Source organism: Phascolarctos cinereus, unplaced genomic scaffold (genome assembly GCF_003287225.1).
Source record: "Phascolarctos cinereus isolate Bilbo 61053 unplaced genomic scaffold, phaCin_HiC Scaffold_726;HRSCAF=1367, whole genome shotgun sequence".
Lineage (NCBI taxonomy): Eukaryota > Metazoa > Chordata > Mammalia > Diprotodontia > Phascolarctidae > Phascolarctos > Phascolarctos cinereus.
Window position 1 is genome coordinate 85,915,831 of NW_027556098.1, and position 16,517 is coordinate 85,932,347.

General features: G+C 36.6%; 1 protein-coding gene across 1 annotated transcript in view; it reads right to left on the reverse strand.

Annotated features, from left to right (window-relative positions):
• DCBLD2 (discoidin, CUB and LCCL domain containing 2) overlaps nt 1-16,517 on the reverse strand; it is a 107,701-nt gene that overhangs the window by 52,922 nt on the left and 38,262 nt on the right. The window contains 2 exon segments of the mRNA XM_020978334.2: nt 1,618-1,669; nt 10,249-10,386. Coding sequence (XP_020833993.2) covers nt 1,618-1,669; nt 10,249-10,386 — 190 coding nt within the window.

Here is a 16,517-nt window from a genome sequence, read left to right on the forward strand (position 1 = left end):
TCAAAACCTGGAAATATTTAAAAGTAACTGAAGTGTCAACAAACTTTGAAAAAAGGGCTATCAGGAATATAAAATGGTAACTTGAAAAAAAAAACCCAAAATATCTAATCTGTTTAGAAGGTGCTTTATTTTATGAATTTCCAAAGTTAAAAAAAAAAGGCAATAGAAACAATTTCCAATTAAACAAAACTTTAAAATACCACTAATTGAAGTACAACTAAAGAGGACTAATAGTTCATAATAATCCCATATGTTACTTCTAATTTCGGTGTTGGTGGGTAAATCTTTTGTGGATAGGCATACTTCCTAGCAAAATATAAGGCACACACTTATGGGACTAATACATGACAGCATTAAAAAAAAAAGGCAGAAAAAGAAAGCTAAGTTGCACTGAAAAAATAAGGAGTTCCAAAGATCCAATTACAAGTTCAAAATAGTGGTTAATATTTTTATAAAACATATACAAATGTACATTACCCATTAAAATTATTTCTCTACCTTCCCCTTATCTTACATCATAAGTTTTTTTCAAAATTCTGAAGAAATAATTCTCCTAGTTATAAATTCATGTCATCCTTTTTTTCTCAGCTTATTCATCTATAAAGTGGGGATAATAATATACCTGCACTGCCTACCTCACATGATTATTATGAAGGAATGAGGTATGATTTTAAGTTAATATTAAGATGTCAATTCCACCAAGTCTAAAGGGCTACAAAACTGTGCATACCCTTTGACCCAGCAATATCCCAAAGAGATCATAAAAACGGGAAAAGGACCTACATGTACAAAAATACAGCAGCTCTTTGTGTGGTGGCAAAGAATTGGAAATTGAGGGGATGTCCATCAATTTGAGAATGGCTGAATGAGTTGTGGTATAAGAATGTAATGTAAAATACTATCATGCTATAAGAAATGACGATAAGCAGGTGGATTTCAGAAAAACCTGGAAAGATTTACATGAACTGATGCTGAGTGAAGTGAGCAGAACCAGGTTCACTGTACATAGTAACACCCACATTGTGCTATGACCAACTTGATAGACTTAGCTCTTCTCAGCAATACAACGAACTGAGACAATTCCAAGACTCATGATGGAAAATACTATCCACATCCAGAGTTTAAAGAACTATGGAGTCTGAATGCAGATCGAAGCAGACTATTTTCACCTTTTTTTTTCTTTCTCATGGTTTTTCCCTTTTGTTCTGATTCTTCTTTCACAACATGACTTATGTGGAAATATGTTTAATATGATTGTACATGTATGGCCTATAATAGATTGCTTACTGTCTTGGGAAGGGGGAGGAAATCTGGAACTCAAAATCTTATAAAAGTGAATATTAAAAACTATTTTTACATGTAATTGGAAAAAATAAAATACTATTAAGTCGTGGGGGAAAAAGACGTCAATTCCAAGTTGGGAAAGATTCAAGATATTATAATGAAGGTAGAGTCTGGAACCTTTTTTTAAAATATGGCAAACACTGTCACATAAATATAAGAGTCTTGGAAGAAAAACAATATTATGTAATATATCTATCAATATAATAATATTTGGATCAATATGGCACATGAATAACAAAATGAAATAAAGCAAAGTGTGAAATTTGGTCATACCTGAACTCAGGCTCCAAAAAATTAGTTGCAGTATCTAAACAAGTAATTAGATCTAGAAAAACAAAATGAAAAAGTTATATTAGTAAGGCAGAGAGCAGTCCCACAGAGTATTTCTAACTCTCAGGAACCCTCAATTATTAAAAGAAAGATTCAAGAAAATACTTCATGATTTAAACAGAATTTATATTTTAAGTTTCTTGAAAATGTGGGAAATACTTTTCCCCCATGTGCCCCATATATTTTATCTGATGACCACCATACTACCTAGTACCATAATGTATATATTATTTACTGATGTAGATGAATATTTCATAAGAGCTGAAGATGTAATTTCCAGTAAACATTTTAAATTTAAGTAAGAAATATTTCTTAGCTAACAATGTCTTATTATATGTAACAAAGATACCCTTAACTACTTGGTTATAAACAAAAGAGGGAAAGGAGACAAAAAGCATAGCAGTAATTGTCTTGGTACACTGTAGGAGATTCACTTTTTTAAATTAATATGAAATACCCATATTTAAATTCTGTGGTGATATAACAATGGACATACAAAGAGCCACAAACCAGAACAAAGGCCAAGAAAGGTCTTTAACACAGACAGCTATGTGACTGACAATGTCAAATGAACCTCTTTGGGCATCATTTTGGGCATCTATAAAACGAGGTTAGACTAGCTGATGGCTAAGATTTCTTCCAACTATGATCCTTAAAGCCGTTTGCTCCTAACTCCATGGTGTTGTTGGTGCAATCTTAGGCATCTAGTGGTAAGAGTTGGTTTGTGAAGAGAGAAACACATATTAAGTTTTAGAATGCATGAGTGAGACAATCTAGAGTCCATATCAAGTTTTAATGCCTAGGCAGAAAGTTTACAACTATGAGACAAAAAAAAATTATTGGTATAAATGCTTAACTCAATGGGACGGGTAATCTAGGTGTCCAAATGGGGCCACCAGCCACCATTACATTCAGATGCATCCAAAAGATATCCCAAATTAGACTGTCATCCTAAATTTACTAGGTTGACTCTAGCTAGGCATAAGCAGTATCTTAAACATCATACCCAAAATATCTGTTATCATGGCACCTTATTACAAAAACTCCAAACTTGATCCATACTATCCATTTCTATCAAAAGAGAATTTCCTAGAGGAAGTAAGCATTTTGCTGAGTTTTGAAGACAAGAATGTTACACAGCCTGGGATAGGAAGCTACTCTTGGCAAAAGAAAAGGCTAATCACAATATGTCACCAATTCACCTTTATCCTGAGCACTCCCTTATCATTTTGCCTATAATGCCTTTTTATCTATTGGCTCATTTCCTACTGCCTACAAATATATCTACGGCTCCCACACACTGAAAAGGCCCTCATTTGACTCTTTTACCCACATAGTAGGTGCTTAATAAATGTTTATTGATTGACTGACATGATAAACCAATAATACTAAAAAACTAAATTTTTTTTTAAAGCACGGCCTACAAAACAAGTTTAGGTGCAAATACCAGTGTTAACTACATAACCATGAAACTGATATTTCGATTTTTCAGTTTTGTATTCACAATTAAGTAATTCTAATATTAGGTAATCTGAGTCAATAAACATCAGGTTTTTCTGAAAAGGCTCTATAGTTGGAAAGCAATATTTTTAATGATGCTAATAAATATTCTTTCAACAGGACTTTAAGTAAAACTGTAAAGTCCTAAATGGAAGAAAAATGAAAAAGGCTGGAAATTTAATAACTTCTTTCATGAAATATGTATTAAAAAGCTTAGTGTCACTTAAATTCATAAGCAACATAAGGTGAAAACTAACAATCAATCCAAAGAGCATATTACTGCATAAAATATAGTCTCATAAAACTGTCTCTTTAAAATGGCCAAAGGACAGCATGATAGCTACCTGAAGTGATTATATAATCAAAATGTATTTAAAGTTTTTGTAACCAACTCTCCTGGCTTTATATGTACAATTTACCTACTTTATAAAGCTGAGAGACAGAACACTTTGCATGCTTTAGACACTGATTTATATGCCTCCAAAGGATGAAAAGTCTGAGTCTGTATTTCTCTCACACTTCAAAACAAGTTTATTATGGTAAACTTACTATAATTACTTAGTTAATAAATAATAGAAGACAGAACAGGATGATAATTTTTTCATACAAAATCATAATTTGGTCCTTTATTCAATTCTCCAATTAATAGGATTTCCAGAGTCCTTTTGAAGCCATAGCACAGTGGTCTCTCTGGTTCTTAGCCTCCCAGTTCTCATGACTTCTATCCTACACTCTACTTAAACTACATCAATGGGTGGAGTGGAACTGTCATGCTGTGATCCTCATTATTGCTTGAACTACTCCAGCTTCGAGATCCTTTACACTCCAAAATTTTACTCTTTCACCACCATCCCCTCTGCTTCCATAAATACCATAAATCTTCCTTCTACACTTGTCTTCATTCTTGTTTTACCTACTGATTCCTGGATCCCCCTCTCTTTTCTCCTAGTTCATTACCCATTCTAGCTTCATATCCCTTCAATCACAATATTAAACACATAGTAAATCAGTGAAATAACTCTCTCCCTTGGAATGTATTCTGCTGTGATCCAATCACTTCTAGGGTGCTGTGTTCAGTCCTGAGCATCACATTTTAGGAAGGACACTGATAATCTTATGGGTGTTCAGAGAAAGCAATCCAGATGGTGAGGGCCCTCAAGTTTATGCTGTATGTGAACTGACTGAAAGAAATAACGATGTATAACCTGGAGAACAGAAGACTTCAAGGGGACTAGGGGTAAGGACCATGATAATGACCTTCAAATATTGAAAGAGCTGACATATGGAAGTCTGAAGAGACTTGTTCTTGGCCCCAGAGGACAAAGCCAGGAGCACTGAGTAAAAGTTACAAAAACAAAACAATTAGGTTTGAGGTAAGGAAAAATTTCATAACAATTAAAGCTGATCAAAAATGGAATGGAATATACATCAAGAGTTCTTGAAGTTAGACCAGAGGCCTTGATGGTCCCTCTCAACTCTTGAGATTCTGGGATTCTAGGGATGCTTTAGTCCCATGTTAACTGAAGTTGGTAATTAATGGAGTAAGAACAAGGAATGGAATTCTACCCTTCAATGCACTCTACTTCTACTTGCAAGTTGCTAAGTACTAATTAGGTGGCACAGTGGAAAGAACACTGGCTCTGGTGTCTGGAAGACCTGAATTCAAATCCAACCTCAGACACATACTAGCTGTGTAACCCTAGGCAAGTCACTTGACCTTTTTTGTCCCAAATGTAAAATGAGGATAATAATAGTACCTACCTCCCATGGTTGTTTTGAGGATCAAATAAGATAATATTTGTAAAGAGTTTAGCACACTGTCTGGCACATAAATACTAATTCCCTTTTTTTCCTTTACTGGAAGAATTTCTCGCTAATGGGGTATGCTTAAAATTTATGCTAACTACACTTTCAACTGAGCCTACAAAAGCTGAAAAGAAATGCTTTTAACTCATTTCTAAGTGTTTCCCAATTAGACTATTTTAAATCCCCTTCCCCTGCCCAAAACACCAAGGTTCCAATCCTCCCAATGCCCTTTCTTTTAACAAATTATTTCACCTCTTATTTTACTGAGATTCATGTTAACCAATGTGAACCTGTTCAAATTTTCATTTCTATTCATTTGTTTAAAGGAGTATACATATATGCTCATGTGTGCATGTGCGCGTGTGTGTGTGTATGAGATCTCTCCTTTCTACTTTATACTAATCTCAGCTCCTAATTTCCTTTATCTTGACTATTATATTATATTATAATATAATATATAGATTCCTAACTGGTCTACATGCATTTGGTCTCTTCCTTCTCCAAACCCTTCACATAGTCCCTGCCATCTTCCGATGAGTAAGTCTAACAACATCCCCTTTCCTTCTCAAACCTTATCATTGGCTTTTCATTGCCTACCAGGGTGGGGAAATCTTCAGCCTTGAGGCCACATGTGGCCCTCTAGGCCCTCAAGTGTGGCCCTTTAACTGGGTCCAACTTTTACAGAACAAATCCTTTTATTAAGGGGATTTGTTCTATGAAGTTCTGTGAGGACCTAGAGGGCCACATGTGGCCTTGAGGCCTCAGGTTCCCCACCCCTGGTCCCTACACCATAAAATAACAACAATTAACATTTATATAGCTCTTTACAGTTTACAAAGGTTCACTATCTCATATGAATGACCTTTCCTAACATTCAAGTCCCTCCAAAATCTGGGCCCAACCTACCTTTCCAAGTTTATCTCACATTATTCTCCTTTGTCTATAACATCGTTATCTTAATCAAATTGGACTAATCATTTTGCCCTCCTGTCATTGTGTATCTGCACAAGCTTTTTCCCATGACTGAAACAAACTCCCTCCACCTCTCCATCTGTTGAAATCCTTCTCTTCATTCACTTATGAATTTCTCAATGAAGCCTTCCCCTGAACCCCCTTAGCTAGAGGGGACCATCCCATATTTGACTGCTCCTCATCAGTTAATCACTTTTTAATTTGTATTATAATTATCTGTACATATGTCTTACTCTAACCTAGGTTGTATCCTATTAAATGGTAAACTTCTAGATGCCATGAATTTTTTTAATCTTTCTATTGATTAAGCATGCTGCTTAATAAATATTTGTTGAATTAAAGGAATAACTTTCCTTCCCACAATTCACTCCTGAATTAGGCTCCTATGAGTATCATCAGACTGGTTCCTTAAAGAGGATTTTTTCTGGTTATCTGTGGGGAAGAGGTAGTAAAAGGAGAGACAAGAAGTAGGAAAACAAAATCTGAGGTAACTAAAATCATTAGGTGATAAGTAATAAAGGCCTGAATCAAGGTAATAGTCATATGAGTGGAGAGAAGTGGACAGCTATGAGAAATTATTAATGTGAAATTCACAAGATTTAGCAAATGAATGGATATGAGGAGTGAGGAAGAAGGAAAAATCTAAGATGGCTGAGATTACAAAACTGGGTTAACAGGAAGAGTAGTGGAGCCTTTAACAAAATAAGAGGATGGACGAGTTCAGGGAAATGGAGGAAACTGCTGAACTCAGAATGGGGCAAATGTTTGAGATTCCAATGGGACATCTAGTTGGTATTTCCAGAAGGAAGTTAGAAATGCAGAACTGTAGTTCCTACAGAAAAAAACTAGGACTGAATATGTAGATTTTAGAGTCATTTGCAGAAATGAGCAGATGAGGTCACAAAGGGAGAAAGCATACAAAGAGAACAGAGAACATAGTCCAAAACAGAGTCTTTGTGTATGCCTATATTTCAAGGGTATGGGATGAAAAATGAAAAGTGGAGAACAGAGAGAACAGTTAGATAGAAAAAAGAAGTACTGAGAAGAAAAAAAGTTTTCAAAGCCAGAGGAAAAGAATGCTCTGGAGGTAAGATCAATAAAACAGTGTTAAAACTGCAAAAAGCTCAAGGATAAAGACTGAAGAGGATAAGGATTAGGAGAAGACTATCAGATTTAGACTTTAAGAGATCAGTTTGCATAGATTTGTTTTGCGCAACTATATTTGTTTCAAGAGAAGTTTTATTTTTGTTTTCAGGAAGGAATGATGATAATGCAAAAAAATAAAAGAAAGAGAGGAAAGAACATCAATGAAACATTGTAAAAATACACAAAAAAGAGCAGTTCAGGAGACAAACAGGAAAAACTTAGAACTACCATGTTATATTCTACACACACACACACACACACACACACACACACACACACACACACTCTCACTCACTCTCTCTCCTCCTCTCTCTCTCTCTCTCTCTCTCTCTCTCTCTCTCTCTCTCTCTCTCTCTCTCTCTCCCTCCCTCCCTCTCTCTCTCTGTCTCCAAGGGGAAGAGACTTGTTCTTGGCCCCAGAGGACAAAGCCAGGAGCACTGAGTAAAAGTCACAAAAACAAAACAATTAGGTTTGAGGTAAGGAAAAATTTCATAGCAATTAAAGCTGATCAAAAATGGAATGGAATATACATCAAGAGGTCTTGAAGTTAGACCAGAGGCCTTGATGGTTGCATATGGAAATGATCACGTTTGTTGATATTCACTGAGTTCATAATAATTTTTTTAAAAGTTCACTGATAATTTCAAAAAAGGTTTCAGTCTAATATTAGGGTTGGAAATCCAAATATAAGGAGTTGAGAAGTGAATGGAGAGTGAGGAAGTGAAGACACAAAAGTAGACAATGCTTTCTAGTAGCTTGGGAGTGAAATTTGGGAAGAAATAGTGCTAGACATAATATGGGATCAAGTGAAGGTTTTTAATCATGGGACAATACACAACCATGTCTGGAGCCAATACATAGGAAGAGATTGAAGATAAGAAAGAAAAAGAGGAAGAGGAAAAAAAGAAAAGAAACAGAAGGAATGGTTGCCAGGCAATAAAGGAAATGAACTAGATTAATCTTGGAAAGGAGAAAAGCCATTTTAACAACCTAGAGTTTAACCTAGGCAAATAGTGTGAGGTAGTAAATAACAAAGGACCTCAACTTTTTCAGTAAAGCAAAAGTCAAGGTCATTTGCTGAGAGACAAGGTTTCCTGGCAGCATTAGAAACTTATGAAGAAAGTCTGAGAAAGCTACTGTGAGAGTCACACCAGGGAATCATTACGAAATACAGCAGTTAACAGCCTAGTTCACATCAGAGAACATGAATCTGTAATGGACACAGATGACAAAGTTGTATGACTTGCTCCAGTACTAGAGTTAGGCTATGGAGAAGACAGAGAGTGAGTGTAACCCAAGACTGAAGACTGAGAGGGCTTTGAGTGTAACCCAAGACTGAAGACTGAGAGGGCTTTAATGACAAGGCAAGTGATTTAGAAATAGAAAACAATACAAAACTGAACTGGCTACCTTTGGGGTCAAGGCTGTGAAGAGAGAAAAAAGAGGCCAGGGGAGAACCGTGGATGGGGAGAACAGGAAAAGATAAAGAATAGCTGTAGGAGGAAATCAAAGGGAAGGATGGAAGGTTAGGGAAATTATGGCCATAAACAAGAATTTCTGAATTTAAAATAATGGAGGCAGAATAGTTTTGGGTGATACTAAAGGGAATGGATAAAAGATATTTTGTAATAAGAAAATGTTTAAGACTTGGCAATTGTTCAAATACCTTTTCCACTAGCACCAATGACTTATTCCTCCCTCCTCACATTCACTCCAGTCCTGCCCACCACTTTCCTATTCCCTTGCTTAGAATCCCTCACTATATTCTAAACAAATCCCCCTCATTCTCCATGTTTTCTTTAGCCCCTGGAATCTTCTTGCTCTATTATAAGCAAACTATTTTTCATCTTAAACTTTTTGTCAAGTACATCCTCAGTCTTTTTGCATAACAGAATCTTGGCTTCCCACTAAGGATGACACATCCCTTTTAAGCTTTTTCTAAAGGGAAGTTGCTCTTCCCAGCTTCCCTTGGAGAGGAACAAGGAACTAATCAATACACTCCTTCCTTATCCCCTACTAGCAATTCTAGATCATTACTTTGCCACTATTCCTTAGCAATCCTTCCTCCTTCAAAGTTCCCGTAATCTAAAAATGTCATTGTCTCCCCATCTTTGGTGTTACAATATACCAATCTCAAGTTTCTCTGTCTGTCCCCCTCCCATTTTTCTCCCTCCCTCCCAGAATCTGCCATTATCGTCTGACTTCAACATTCATAATGATTTTTTTTTCTTTTTCTGGCAATTGGGATTAAGTAACTTGCCCAGGGTCACACAGCTATTAAGTGTCAAGTGTTTGGTCTGAGGCTGGATTTGAACTCAGGTCCTCCTGACTTCAGGGCCAGTGCTCTATCCACTGCGCCACATAGCTGGCCCCATAGTGATTTTTCTAATAAATACATCTAAACTGCTCCCACAAACCCTTGTAAATTGTCTTCCACTCATAAAAGGCCATCTCCTACTACTTAAAATCAATAGCCTTTTCTCAGTACCCTTAATTTCTCTGCAGCAAGTGACACTTTTGATCACCCTCTATGTCCTTGATATTTTTATCCTCTCTTCCTATGGCTTCCAAGAAACATTTTCTTGGTTCCACTGGTACCTTTATTTCCTTCACCTGATATGTGAATCATGAAGATGGGTAGCTGTCCCCAGTATTCCTAATATCCAACTAGCTGTGAGATTAACAAACTTATTACATATATTCGTTGTACAAAATAAACAGAAAGCTGAATTTGTTTTTAAAATAAATAAATGTAGTTCTATTTTTACAAAAATGCAAGTATACATTTTCTTCTGATTAAAAAAAATTACACCCTATTCTACCATTGTCACAGATATGAAGTGGTTGCATCTTAACAATAAAGTTTTACATTTATATTATGTTAAAATCTTTTCTAAATATGCTTTTTTTATGAGACTGAAATGAAAAAATTGGTATTCCTCTGTCAAGGAAAAAACTTTATGGGAAAACATGCAACATTTTAAGTCATTTTAATCAAATCTGGAAGAGGTTTATTGTTTTTACCACCAAGATACAGAACAAAGTTTTGGTACAGTCTATCCCCTCCCTTCCATCTTGAACTTATGAACTATTTAGAGAAGCTTTTTTTTAATTGGCAATATGTGGGAAGCTATGAAAACTAAACATTACCTGGTTTATCCGTAATCGAATAGGAGGCCAAAAATCCACGTCCAGAAACATGGGTTCCACTCATGAATAGCACTGTCATTTCATTGCTTTTTGATTCAATCGAATGGTTCAGTTGCAGCCCCAGACCACAATATTTGCCTAAGAAATTTTAAAAAGTATATTAACTTATGTATCCATCATGCATTATACAATCAAATGCAGACGTCAGCAATGTATTTATAATTAATATTCAGTAGACATTCAATTATATTAATTGATAATATTGAAAGTTTTGAAATGGTAACTGAACTATCACTTTATTGAAGAAAATTAAAAAGTAACATTCAAAGAAAAGACAGTAAAGGCAGTAAATTTTAAATTTTCTACTTATCAGTGCTCCATTTTTATTGATTTGTAGCAGACAAATGTCTCACAGAAGAACTTTTAGTAAGTTTGCTTTTTGATATGCTCAGTGACTTTCTTCCTGGCTTTTGTTTCAGGCCAGCCCCCAGGGTGTTTCAGTTCATAGACAGGCCTTCTCCCTGGGGGTCCTCAGACTGCTGGCTCAATGGAGACAGTGGGATGAGGGTTGGCGGTATGGGGGGGGTAGAGAGTGAGAACTAAACTGTGAAGCAGAAAGAATGAGGAAAAAATAAAGGTCGGGGACCTAAATAGTGTCTGATGCACTGTGCCTGGCACTTCATTAAGTGCTAAATAAATGTTTGAGGTTGACTAAATAATATGTGACTGGTAAACTGCCTCTAAAAGCAATTCCAAAAAATAAGTTCCAAAATGTTTAAAACAGAAGTATCATCAGAATTAAGTACACAGACTACTAAGAAAAACATTTTATTGGGCATACTTCCTTCTATGCATAAACTCTGATATGTCTGTTTAAAAAAGCTCAATAATTCAATTCAACAAGTACCCAACATGCCAGGTACTATATAGGACACCGGAAATACACAAAAATGGAAAAGAGTTCCTGCTCAAAAAACAGCAAGCACACAGACATATAAATTCAAATATATGCAAAGTAGTGGGTTTGAAGTCAGAAGGATCTGAGTCCAAATCCTGCCTCATATACTTGGTAGCAAGGTTCCCCAGCAGCCCCCTCTGTAGCCCAGGGGGACCACTGTCCCATTCCTCCCCCAACAACCACCCAGTTGCAGAAGCTGACCTAGGCCTTAACCAGTTCACTCTATCACTCCCCACTTGACCATATCCATTTGTCATTCCATCTTTCTCTATACCTCACCCCCACCTATACCTGTTCCAAATGATTGAATCCTACAGTCCTTTTACCTCTCAATGTTGTCTTAGTTCATTCCCCCGGCTCTGGCTTTATTTTCCTCCAACTTCGACCCAATAGTTCGCCATTTCAACTCTATGACTCAATTCGACTCGACTTTCCTCTTGAGACCCTTGCTCCCTTGTCCTCTCACTGCTCTTCTCATGTCAAACCCTGTCTGGGATTACTCTCACCATCTGCCTCTTCTACTACTACTCATTAATCACTGAGAAGTTAGAGGAAAACTTAATTGCACTGATCGGTTACATTACAAATTTGTGTTACCTGACTTCAACTGGGGAATAATTGCAGCAAAGAATTCCTTTTATTTATTCTCTAATTAATTCCCTATCTCCTCTCCTTAAGAAACTATTGTAAAACTTACCTTCCCTTTCCTCCTTCACAAATGAAGACCTTGACTCTTTAAAAATGGTGGTCATTTCCTGAGAGCTCCTTCTTTTGTTATTCTCATCTCAAAACTGCTTGATATCACCTCCCACTCTTTCCTCCTCCCCCCCAACCCAGTTTAGGACAAAAGGTATGTGTGTACTTAATCCCATTCCCCTTCTCCATTCTCTAGCAGATTACATCTTCCAATCATCAACGTTATCCCCCAACTTTTCTGGAATTTTCAACCTCTCTTTATCAACTAGTTCCTTCCCTACTCCTTTCAAATATGCCCATGTCTTCCTATCCATACTTAAAAAAATCTTCACTAGACCAAATCATTCCAATCAAGATATCATTTCAGCCAAAATCAATGCCTCCACTTCACTTCCCCTTCTCTGACGCCTCAATCCACTGGTTTCAAATCTTATCCAACTGAAACTATCTTCTCCAAAGGAACCAATGATTTTTTAATTGCTAAATTGAAGCTATCTTCTCAGTCTTAATCATTCTCCACGTATCTGCGGCATTTCACCCAGTTTAGCACAATGGAGAGAAGACAGTAGGTGCTTAATAAATGCAAATATTGATTTTGACACTGTTAATCACCCCTCCCTCCTAGATAACTCTGCTCTTTCCTGACTCTCCTTCTACCTTTCTGACCACTCCTCCTCAGTCTCCTTTTTTGGATGACATCCAAGTCATTCAAGTCTCCTACCAGTGGGTATGTTCCCATAGAGTTCTCCCTCAACACTCCCAGTAACTTTATCAGCTTCAGTAGTTTAATTAGCATCTCCATGGAGATGGTATCTATGCAGACAGAATCCAGTTCCAGTCTCTCCCTTGAACTTCACTTCTACATTGCTAACTGCTGATTTGACAATTCAAGCTAGATGTCCTGGAGACACCTTAAAACTCAGGGTGTCGGGGGCAGCGAGGTGGCGCAGTGGATAGAGCACCGGCCCTGGATTCAGGAGGACCTGAGTTCAAATCCGGCCACAGACACATAACACTTACTAGCGGTATGACCCTGGGCAAGTCACTTAACCCCATTGCCTAACCCCCCCAAAAAAATTTCAGGGTGTTAAAAAAAACTAACTCATTATCTTCCCCCCTCAGTTCAAGCTCCCATTACCTCCTACCTGTACTACCTACAATTGGACTTCCTGCCTCATCTCCACTCCAAGCCATCGACCATACAACTGCCTAAGGGACTCCCCTTAAAGGCAGATGTGACTGATCTACTCAGTCAACTCCAGTGGTTTCCAACTGCCTCTGCAATAAAACATAAAATCTACTTTGTTTTTAAATCCCTCCACAACCTGGACCTAACCTCTTTACAGCCTCACTGGACATTATACCCCTTTCCAAACTAATCTTGTCAAACTGGCATTCTGTTTAAATGGTGATAAAATGAAATAATGCTTGTAATGCAAACAGCACAGTACCTAGATCATGGCAGGTGGTTAATAAATGCTTGCCGCCCTTCCCCCCAACACTTTTTTCTCTCACACACAAAACTTGATCTCTTGTCTCTGGGCTTTGGTTGCCCTATGGTTTGGAACTCACTCTTTCTTCACCTCCACCTCAAAGAATGTCTCTCTTCCTTTACGATGAAATTGAAGAACTATCTTCTGCATGAAATTTTTGTTCCCCATGTCTGCTCATGCAAGCCCTTCCTCCCAAATGACCTTATATTTAACTATTTTGAATGTATTTGTATTTATTAACTTTATACTCATGTAGCATAAATTTTTCTATGTCCTTGTTGTTTCTCTCATTAGAATGTAAAGTCCTTGGAGAGCAGGGATTGTCTCATTTTTTGTACTTGCACTCCAGCATCTAGCACAGTGCCTACCTAGTATGAAGTGTGTGTTTAAAGAACTGTTGATTGGTTGACTAATCTCTCTCAGCCTCATTTTCCTTAGTTTGCAAACAAGAGGATGGACTTCTATGGTCTCTAAGGTCTCATCCAGGTCTGAATTTAGGGGTAGCAACAGAGAGGAAGAAAGAATGCTAACAATTGAGAGCATCCAGAAAGGCTTTCTATGGAAGGTGGCACTTGAGTGGAGTCTAGAAGAGAATTAAAGATTTCAAATGATAGAGATGAGGCAGGAAAATATTCCAGGATTCCAGGGGGGGGTGAAGAGAGGGGTGGGTAGGACAGGAATGAGGGGAAGATATGAGAGCCTGTATAAAGGCACTAAAATAGAACAGGAAATAGCAAGTAACACAATATAGAAATAATAATTATTGTAATTGTTAATAATAATGATAATGTGAAATAAGTCGGTAAAAAGAAACTGGAACCAGATTATGAAGGGCTTCAAATGCCAGAGGTATTTGTATTTTATCCTAGAGACAAGACAAGATGGAGCCACTTTATTTTCTTGATCAGAGGAGTGACAGGGTCAGACCTGTATTTCAGGAATATCAATTCTGCAACTGTCCAGGAGATGGACTGGAGAAAGGAAAGAAAAAGAACTAGAGAGAGCAATTAAAAGACTATTCCTGCAGTTTAGATCCATCCCCCTCCCCAACTTCCCTATTTCTGTCAAGGGGAAGCATCATCCTTACAGTCATATGGGTTTACATCCCCAGAATAATCACTGACTCTTCTTTATTCTGCCACTCCCATACTGAACAGTCGCCAAATCCATCCCCTACTCTTCTCACTGGGTTACCACTCTAGTTTAAGTCATTACTTTTCGTTTCTAAAATAGGGCAAAGATGTCAGAATGCCTGAATCCATGGGATGAAATATTCTAAAATATGCAAGCAAAATAAAAGGGCAACACTACATCAGCTTTTTATGGGTTGCAAACAATTAGAAAGAATAAAAGTGTTACAGAGATAGAAATGGAAAGCTTTTAGTTGTAGGGATTGAAGATCAAAAAAAACCCAAAAACATGCTCTTAGAGCAGCCACTCAAGTCAAAAGATTCAAATTTCTTTAAGGCAGTGAAAGAAAACAAGAATGAAGTGAAGAGTAAAGAAATTTTTACTGCAAGCCATGGCTGGTTCAACTGCTTTCAAAATCAAGTTCAACTACACAATATTAAAATTACTGGAAAGGCAGCCAGTACAGACGAGGACTTGGCAGGGAAACATATCATGATGTTTTGAAGAAGCTAATCAAAGGAGGATACGCTCATAAACACATTTTTAATCTAGATAAAATGGGCTTCTTCTGGGAAAGGATGGCTTCTAGAACTCACATTTTTAAGAAAGAAAAAAAACTCAACTTGCTTTTAAATTCCCTAAGGATGACCTAACACTCTTACTGGGGGGTAATGCAGAAAGAGATTTTAAATGGAAAGCAGTTTGTTTATTGGTGTTGAAATCCTCATGCTCCCACGGCCTATAACTACTGATTGCTTTCCAGGTCTTTAGTGGTCAAATAAGAAAGCATGGATAATTAAAGCTATTTTCAAAGAATGATTTTCAACACTGCAAAGACAACAGAACTAAGTTTAAAGCACTAGTGATTTAGAAAATGCCTCAAGTCATCCAACTACACTAGGTAAATTGTGTAACAATGTGAAAGCATGCTAATTCTCTTGAGATGTGGGGATAGTACATATATGTACAAAGATTTAAAGAAAGAAAAGACACTTTAGTCTACACCACTAGAAATATTTTCTACAACAGTATTTTTGTCATACTACTGTATTGTTTATATTTGTAATTTTATTTTTTTAAATTTTGCTTTCTAAAACTACCCTATTATTTTGCAATAAATGAATGCGAAAAACAGTGTTCTTATCCTTTGCTGTCATATTACATTATTAAATATAAAAATTATTTAAAATTTTTTTCATTGGGTTAAACAATGGTCATATTTTACATATAATCATAACTTCAAATAGTATAAATTCAAGTAATGTGACCACTTCTATACTGCTCTTGAAAATCAATCAATAATAATATTTTCATTGTAAATCATCTTTCTGTAATACACCGTACTGTTTTTCTGTTTATTTCCATCTGGATAAAATACCAGCAGCCCAATTTTCTGACCTATATATGAAGATGATGCTGTGAATTTTCCACAGATAAGACTATTTATATTCCTTCTTTATTTCCCATACTAGAAGGATTTCTCTTTCATTGTTTCAAAGGGAACCCACTATTATGCTCTGAAAATCCCCAAAAGAGATTTGAGCTAAATATCTTATTGTAGAAGGTTAAAAGGCAAAGAACAGACACCCATTTTTAGTATGCCAGCACTTTTGCCATTCTATGAGACACAAACATCCTTATTCTCAAAAACACCATTCTGACAGGTAATCACTGAGTACAAATCTTTACATGGATTCTTTTTTACTCTTGGGTTGTGACTTAGCACATACACAGCTAACACCGACACTCACCCCAAAAAAATCATGCAGCAGTAATTACATTCTTTATATTTTAATCCACAAGAAAAAGGTGAAAAAATTTAAAGGCTTAGAGTTCTTACATACTGAATTACTAGTGAAAATTCTAGGGAAGAAAGGATTTGGATACTAAAAATAAAAATCTATTTTTTAAAATAGGAACACAGAAGTATTTCATACTCCTTCCAACCATCACCCAAAGTATTGTAGTACGACTTCACTCTTTGGCTTTAT